Genomic DNA, 8339 nt, shown 5'->3' with positions numbered 1-8339 from the left:
CATAATGAGCACACATAGGGGCATTAAAACAATGTGCTGGTGGCTATTAGAGCGCTCCATCAGAGAGGAACCATACGAACAGGATGTAAAGTGCGTGGGGATTTTCCCTCATGGTAACCAGAGCGCTCCGGAGAACCACTGGAGCTTTCACATGAAAATCATCTCCGCCTCTCCTCTCGCACAACCTGTACACAGAACTACATGTCTATTTGGGTTCTTCCTCCTTTTTGGACCGTATCGATAAAGGTTTAATCGTGCCATTCAAAACATACACTGGTTCATAGCGAGGCAGTGCACTTTCTTTACCGTTTTGGAGCCGTTGTTCTTGCAGAGCGCTGAAAAACAATCCAAAACATTTGTACTACCGTAAAAGTCGGATAACAAGCCACTCCTACCTCCGGTCAGTGTCCCTGCTGTAGCAAGCTAGCAGCAGCGCTAGCTAGCTCCCCGCTGCTGCTGCTACTGCTACTGCTATTGTCGGAGCGCTAGCGGAAGTTAGCGGGGAAGTAGCGGAGCGCTAGCAGGAGCCCCAGCTGGCTACAGCGGGGAGCTAACGGGGACACTGACCGAAGGTAGTAGCGGCTCGTAACCCGACTTTTACGGTACTTAGTTGTTCCCATTCATCCCGTCTCTTTACAGCCGCTGCTCCAGTCAATACCAAGAGATCCAATTGTGTATAGGTCATTGTTAATGAGGAAATCATGCAAGCTCAAAGCTACATATGTTGTATTATTGCCAAAGAAAAGCAAAACTATATTTTCCTCGACTTAATAATACAAAAACGTAATAAAACTTTGAGTCAGCAATGTCAGTAATGTCACATTTCTAGTATAATGCCTCATGATTAAGCCGACTGTAAAAGCAACTGCAACATTTATTCTCTGCTGATTATGCCGCTGCTTTCCATTCTCCCTCCAGCTCTCTTTCACGTCTCCATCTTGGCCTCCCTCTCTCTCATGTCTGCCCCATCCCGATCTCAGCGGGCTGCTTTAAGGACGACATGCCAGACGGTTACAGGCCACAAACCAGAATATGATTGGTTTAACATGTCGCAGCTTTGCTAATTACAACGTGGAGAGGACAGAATTGCTGGGTGTCCTTCCTGTAACCGTGGTGAAATGGGCAAACCTCTCATTTAGGATCATCCTCACGGTCATCCCAGCACCTCTGTCGTCGCCCCGTGTTGAGATCTCAACTCGTGGCTGAGATCATTGTCGGCATTTAAGATTTAAGACTTGCAACTGAATTCAGATATAGTGGAGCTCGAGAACCAAAAAGCAGGAGCGGGAGTCACCGCTGCCGAGGCTCGTCACATCAAAGATCTTCTACTGCGAAGATCACGACCTCAGCTTTTCTCCGTGTCTCACTCCACTCTCAGAAATCGTCAACCATCTACTGCATGCTTAAAGTAAACAACACGTACTAATACTAACACGAACCCGCCGTACCACTGGGAAGTCTGGGAGCTGCCTTGACTTCACATGGAGGCTCTAATATCATGGTGCACCATGGGACATGAAGTCAAATGAAGCCTCTGGACGCCATGAGCACGGCCTCCATTGTCATCTCAAACGCCTCCATGAAGCAAGACAGAGCAAGAAAATAATGACAGGGTCCATAAACATGTTAACCAATGGATTTCCATGACTTTTAAATTTGGTTTAAAGTCATGGTATGAACCCTGAGAATTACTGACAATAGTTTGATTAAAAGAATAAACATTTATATAGATGCCTGTATGCATGCCTGCTTATATTTCTTTTAAAAGCATATTAATTATTTCAAACTCAGCGTAAATGAACGACATGAACACATGAATATAACACATTTGCATGACTTTTTATAAACTTTTGGGGTTTTATTTTTTTCAAGGACTTTTCCAGGCCTGGAAACAACCATTTTAAAACTCCATGACTCTTGCAGGTTCTCCATGAGCGTATGAACCCGTCATAATAATAACCATGCAGATGAAAGGCCCTCTCACCTGTCCTGTGACTGCTCCTCGTACATCCTCTCCTTTCCCTCTTTGAAGAGCCGGATGGCCCGTTTGGACTTCCTCATGAGGCTGTCGATGTAGATCTTAAAGTACTCGTTCTCACTGAGCTGAGCGAGTCTCTGGTTCTCTTCATATTTGCCCAGCGTGAGCCGCAGGTGCTGGTAGGCGTCAGGTAATATATCCAGGATGTACGGTGGACTGTTTTTCAGCTGAAGTCTGGGGTTTTGGCAGAGGCGGACCTGTGGCAAAGAAACCCATTGATGACTGCTTGCTGGACGCTCCAACTCACTAACGTCCTGTCCCTTTAAGAGATCTGGTTGAACGAACCAATGTCCCGCTGCTCTTGCACAGACTCAGTTTACAAATGTGTACAAGCTTAGATGTGTAAAAACAACAATCAGAGAGCACATGTGCAGACCATTAGCATTAGCATTAGCTCCACCTCTACATGTAAGTGCCTCCTACCATCTGGCAGACAGGCCTCCAAACTTACAACTTTATCCATGAGCTTCCAGGTCTTCTCCACGGTGCGCCGGTCGGCGGCCGCTTGCTTGGGAGGCCCCACCGCATCCTGGATGGCGTCGATGAGGCCGAGAATGCGACCCTTGCTTCGGTTCGGCCCTCGTCCTCCAGGGTTTCGGCCACTCAGAGCGGTTGCCATTTCCTATGCACTAGCCGGGGAAATAAATTACACCGTTTTTTCAGTTAGTACAAATAATCCGCTATTGTTTCCATCCCATTTTTTACTTTTTGGGTCATTTACAAAAGGTGCGCTCCATGGAAGTGACACAGATGCCGGTGGCGGTAAACAGTTTGCCAATAAACCGTGAAGAAGAAGAGGTGATACAGATGCTGATGTTATTACCTCTTCAGGCACCAGCAGGCCTCTTTGTGATCAGAGGGTTCTCGGTTCAGTGCTTTGCTCTTTACTGGAGATGATTATGATCACACAATGTGCTCTAAAGATTATTCAGAAGTGGCATCGTCCATCACCTGAAGGACTGGTTTCAGATGCTCAAGGAGCTACTGGTGGGCTCACTGGTGGGCTTCAGCCCCAGTTCATTAGGTTTACTGTGGACCCGCCATAACATTTTCCTACCACTTCATGATTGAAATGCTAATTAAAGTGTCTCCAGATTACAGGTCACACACTTCTGCGTGTTGCCGCTTCGTGGTCGGGTTCAGGTTAAGTTGCACGGCCTGTTGCGGTCCGCGTTGCTCACGTTGCCCACGACGTGTATTGATCGGGTGGAAGTTGGAGGTTGCGGTTGCTGTAACTCCCTCCTAGTGTTTCTGCTGGTTGCTTTCTACCGAGCAGCCGCAGCTCCTCACACAACAACAACAACAACAACAACATCTCTATCGTCACCGTGCATTTATTTCATTATTTACTATTTCATTAAACGGGAAACTCACGTGAATCGATCCGTAAAGCGGAGGGGAAAACGCGTCGTCCTAACTTCCCAAACCACCAGGGAATGTCCGCTGCCCTCGGTCCACATGCAGCGGGCTCTGCTGCAGGAGTGTCCGGCCAGAGGCGCTCCTGTCCGGCGTGTGTTGGCCGCGGGACTCGCCCCAATGTCCCGCAGGATGTCCCGAGGAGCTGGAGACGGAGTTTGGGTTCTACGCGGAGCTGGAGCTCTGCGCTCCGATGTGTGTCGTGGAAACCAACACCAGCGTCAAGTAGAGACCATGCGACGTCACGCATCCGGTGGCGCCCTTTCAAAATACAGGTCTTCATAAACGAACACAAATAATTCACATTGAATTTGGCATTTTTGAGTTGTTATCGAATTCTGTCGTTCATTTGAAGTTGGCCATGCTCTAATGTCCCCAGCGTTGCTCCTTTTCCACCCAACATAGTACGTTTTCTTCCTTTTTAGTCTGAAGGAAATGGGCTGACTTCCGGTTTTCTTCCTCTTATTCTGAAGGGCATTGACTAGCTTCCGGTTAGTGTCCGTGTGTGTTCCGGCTGGCTGGAAGCAGCTGTTCCAGTTTGTAGGCGGGACAATGGGAGTATGAAGCAATGTTTTCCAGGAAGCAACCAATGCGTTGACAGGAGCGCGAGACTCTGATTGGTGCTCTGCAATGACGTCACGACTGTCGGTCTGGACTCCACATAAAAGTCCGTTTGAGGTTTTGTTTAGTGATTTCCAAATAGTTTGTTGTTGTTGACAGACAGATGAAAGTAAAAACAGTGAAAGGTAATCTGTTATAATCAATAGATAGTGTTTATCCTGGTGAATCACCATTGCTGAGGATATACATCATTTTTATAATAAAGAAACTTTTTTTTGGTGAATGTTCACATTAAATTAGTGTGGGCCTAGATAGCCGTCACTAATTTAATGTGAGCATTCACCAAAAAAATAGTTTCTTTACTTTTTTCTTTAAATTTTCAAAAACTTTTTTTTTGTTGGTGAATGTTCACATTAAATTAGTGACGGCCATCTAGGCCCACACTAATTTTATCTTTTTTTTAACGGAATTTTCTTTAAAAAAGAGAAGAGACTTCTTTTCTAAAATTGCTGAGGATATACATCATTTTGACAATAAAGCAACTTTTTTTTTGGTGAATGTTCACATTGAAATAGTGACGGCCGTCACTAATTTATGTGAACATTCACCAAAAAAAAGGTTCTGGCAAAAAAAAAATCTCTGGCAATGAAAAGCTTAGATTGCTTCTTCCAACAATGTTAGTTTGAAGAAAATTACGTAAAAAAGAAAGAAATATTATATATATATATATATATATATATATACATATATATATATATATATATATATATATATATATATATATATATATATATATATATACGTATACAGAATTTGTGATACAAGTGTACAGTAATTGCAAAAAAAATCAAATATTTGTAAACCGGAATGTAGTGGATGTAGGCCTGTTGTATTATAATAAGAAGTAATACGTTAAAGGCATGTAGGCTACAGAGATGTAAACAGGTCAATCACTCAGGAGGTCAAAAGGTCAACGCTGTCCCTGGGCCTTAGTCTTCCTTTTAAACTGTACACTACACCTCGTTAAAGAGATGTTTGTATCAGAATTCCGTGACTGCATTCTCGTTTCCCATCTAAAGTAGAGTCAGTTCATGCTTTTATTTTGAAGGCAAATTGGCCTGACTTCCGGAGTGCTTCTTTGCTGAATGCTGGCGGCGTGAGGAACCACAGAGGAGGAAGGCAGAAGAAAGGCCGCTCCCAAACACATTTGCACAACTCTTCTCCCTCTGAGAAAACAAGCAGTGTTGTACCGGAAATGACAGCAGCAGCAGCGTGGGTGTACCGTCCTATATAAAGGCAATACCATCATTATTACGCTATTAGTTATTTAGTCAGAATTGCAGAAAAATAAGCATAATAAACCAGCAAAAAAATCAATTAAGAGGGATACAGCCCTACATACATATAAAAACAACTTTATCATTGTTATTAGTATTCTCAATACCATAACTGCTTCTATTATCATTATTATTATTATTATTATTATTATTATTATTATTATTATTATGTATATCCTCTTTTGTTGATGTTATTGGTAGTTGTTTGTTCTCTTTTTCTCCCCTTAAAGGTTTTTTGGGGGAGTTTTCCCCAGGTCAGAGGACGTCTATGTGTACAGATTGTAAAGCCGTCTGAGGATCATTTGTAATTTTGGGAAACACAAAATAAATTGAGTTAGTTTTTCAGTGTTTTGCGTTACTTTACCACCCGTTTCAGGCCCAGAAGAGCTGAACAGTATTGTGGAAGGAAGCATAGTTTACATTATTTTGTAAAAAAACAAAAATTTGAGAGCTCAAAAGTTGGATTTAGTGAAAAACATAAGTTGTTTCCAAGATTTTAATAAAACAAACAAAAATTTTAAATAGTCAGAACAGCAGATTTTCCAGTTTCATGTAATTTTAATGAAAACCTGACGCTTTACCAACTTCTATATAAGTCCTGCTTCCCTTGATAAAACTTCTACATTTAACTCATTGGCCAATACTTTATTGGGCAGCTAAATATAAATGAAAACTAAAATATTCTAGAAGAAAGAAGGGAACACGACCCTGAAGGCTCCATGGCCTCCTTCAGAAGTGCTAACTGGTGCTGCTGCCTGTGCTTTCTACCATCTTGGGCTTCTTCTCCTCGAGCCTTTGAAGACGCTGCTCTTTAATGCTCTCCTGGATGTCACACGGCTCTGGGGAGGAAACCTCACCGACGCTTTCATTCAATTATTCATATTCCTTTCAACCTCAAAAAGAAGCTGAACGGATCATTTGGAACTTATTTTCTCAAGTATATATATATATATATATATATATATATATATATATATATATATATATATATATATATACATACATACATACATACATACATACATACATACATACACACACACACACACACACTTGATTTGAAAAGATCTCTCAGATATGTTCATTATACTTACAGCTGTTGAAATATGCGTAACAATAACCAAACATTACCTCACTTCACTTATCATGTGCGATCTGTGATGTGTTTTTTCTGTGAAATCATGCGTCATATACCTTCTGATAAAAGGTGCAATATTCTACATATTCTAAATGTGCAATATTCTACATAACTCTCCCTTTTCCCTCTTTTCACCATCCAGGAACAACACTGTTTATTACTGTTATTTAACACTTTTAAAAACGGTATCCAATACCTTTCTAGTCATAGTGTGTCTTTATGTCCTAAACTGTGGACTCGGAGCCCTGCACTGTTGGTTTATGCACAAATGGCAAAATAAAAACCTTGAACCTTGAGCTTAATCACTAAAAGCCAGTCAGCTGAGGCGAGGAACATAACCAGACAGGCTTTAAACGAAGCCCCAGCATATTTTAACTGATATTACAAGAGGAAAAAAAGTGTTTACAGACCTACTTCTACTGTTAACTGTCTGGCTTTGTTGTTGTGGAACTTGTTTACCTGTGGGCTGCTTTCTTGTGAGGCACCATTTTGTATTCCTCTGGAAACCACCGTCTGAAAGTATTTATAGAACAAAGACAAACCCACGTTTACCTCAAATAGTCACATTGAATGAGAATACTATCTGAGCTTAATACCTTCGATTTGATTAGTGGGGGTTGTGTAAATAACACGGCTGTGCTGAGATGTCACCTGTACTTAAGTAAATAGCACAGGGGAAAGAAGTACACACATTCTTATGCAACTTTGGAAACAGCCTCACAAATACTGACCAAAACACGTGTACCTTGTCAAATCCATGCAAACAAAATGATAGATTTACTGAAGCTTAAAGTTAGTTTCTTGCTCCATCTAGTGGCTAAAACACGTCTTTAGTTCTCATAGATGAGACAGGGTTCAGACACATGTTGACCAATGGATCTCAATGACTTTTCCATGACTTTAAACCAAATGTCCATTACAAACATTTAGTGAAATCTGGGTGTAAACAGTAAAAAGTGAGTAAATGTAGTATTTAAACTAACAATGAGAATACAAAGCATACAGTAAACCTTAAATGACTCAAATGAATGAGACAATAGTTTGATTAAAAGAATAAACATTTATATAGATGCCTGTATGTATGCCTGCTTATGTTTTGAGCGTGAATATAACACATTTACATGAGTTTTACAAAACTTTGGGATTTTAGTTTTTTTTCAAGGATTTTTCCAGGCCTGGAAATAACCATTTTAAAACTCCATGACTTCTCCAGGTTTTCCATGAGAACCCTGTTAACGACACGTCAGCCCATTTATTGGTCAGATTGGGTCACGTGACCCTGAAGTTAACGTGTTACCTCGTGCACCACATGGGGATAATAATGCTGATTAATGTATTTTGGAGGGTTTGCTCATCAATGACCAACTCAAACATCAAGTGACGTCATTGAGCGCGTTTATCTTTCATGTGTTCATAAAGTAACACTGGACTTGGAGCTGCTAGTCAGGAAACTCACAGAGCGGTGCACATTATTCCTCTTGACCCTGAACGCATCTTCTTCTCATCGTTTCCGTAGTGTAGTGGTTATCACGTTCGCCTCACACGCGAAAGGTCCCCGGTTCGAGACCGGGCGGAAACAACTTATTCTTTTCGCCACGTGATTAATTGATTAGATTGGATAGATTTCCTTAGGGGGAAGAAAAAGTAGAGCGGGAGAAGGAAATAAAGAAAAAGAGAGGGGAAAGAAGGGAAAAGTTCCGGGTTCGAATCCCGACCCCCGCAGATTGAGGTTTATGGTTTTCATAATAAAAGTGCTTGTGTCCGTTTGAATTCATTCAAGATATTGACTTGTTCAATGCAATTAATGGTTGTTATATTAGTATCAAATACAATCTCCCTACTTTACTTA

The 8339-nt window shown here is 41.6% G+C and overlaps 1 protein-coding gene across 1 annotated transcript in view; it reads right to left on the bottom strand.

Moving 5' to 3' along the window:
- The window catches only part of cblb (Cbl proto-oncogene B, E3 ubiquitin protein ligase), a gene marked incomplete at its 5' end in the record, with an annotated part of 39829 nt that extends 37172 nt beyond the window's left edge, over positions 1-2657 (bottom strand). The window contains 2 exons of the mRNA XM_079237203.1: positions 1985-2235; positions 2490-2657. Of these exons, the coding sequence (XP_079093329.1) occupies positions 1985-2235; positions 2490-2657 (419 nt within the window). The remainder of the gene's footprint in view (positions 1-1984; positions 2236-2489) is intronic.
- Positions 2658-8339: the final 5682 nt, after the last annotated feature.

This window comes from Taurulus bubalis, assembly GCF_910589615.1.
Source record: "Taurulus bubalis genome assembly, chromosome: 2".
NCBI classification, from domain to species: domain Eukaryota; kingdom Metazoa; phylum Chordata; class Actinopteri; order Perciformes; family Cottidae; genus Taurulus; species Taurulus bubalis.
This window is presented reverse-complemented; position numbering and strand designations above follow the sequence as displayed.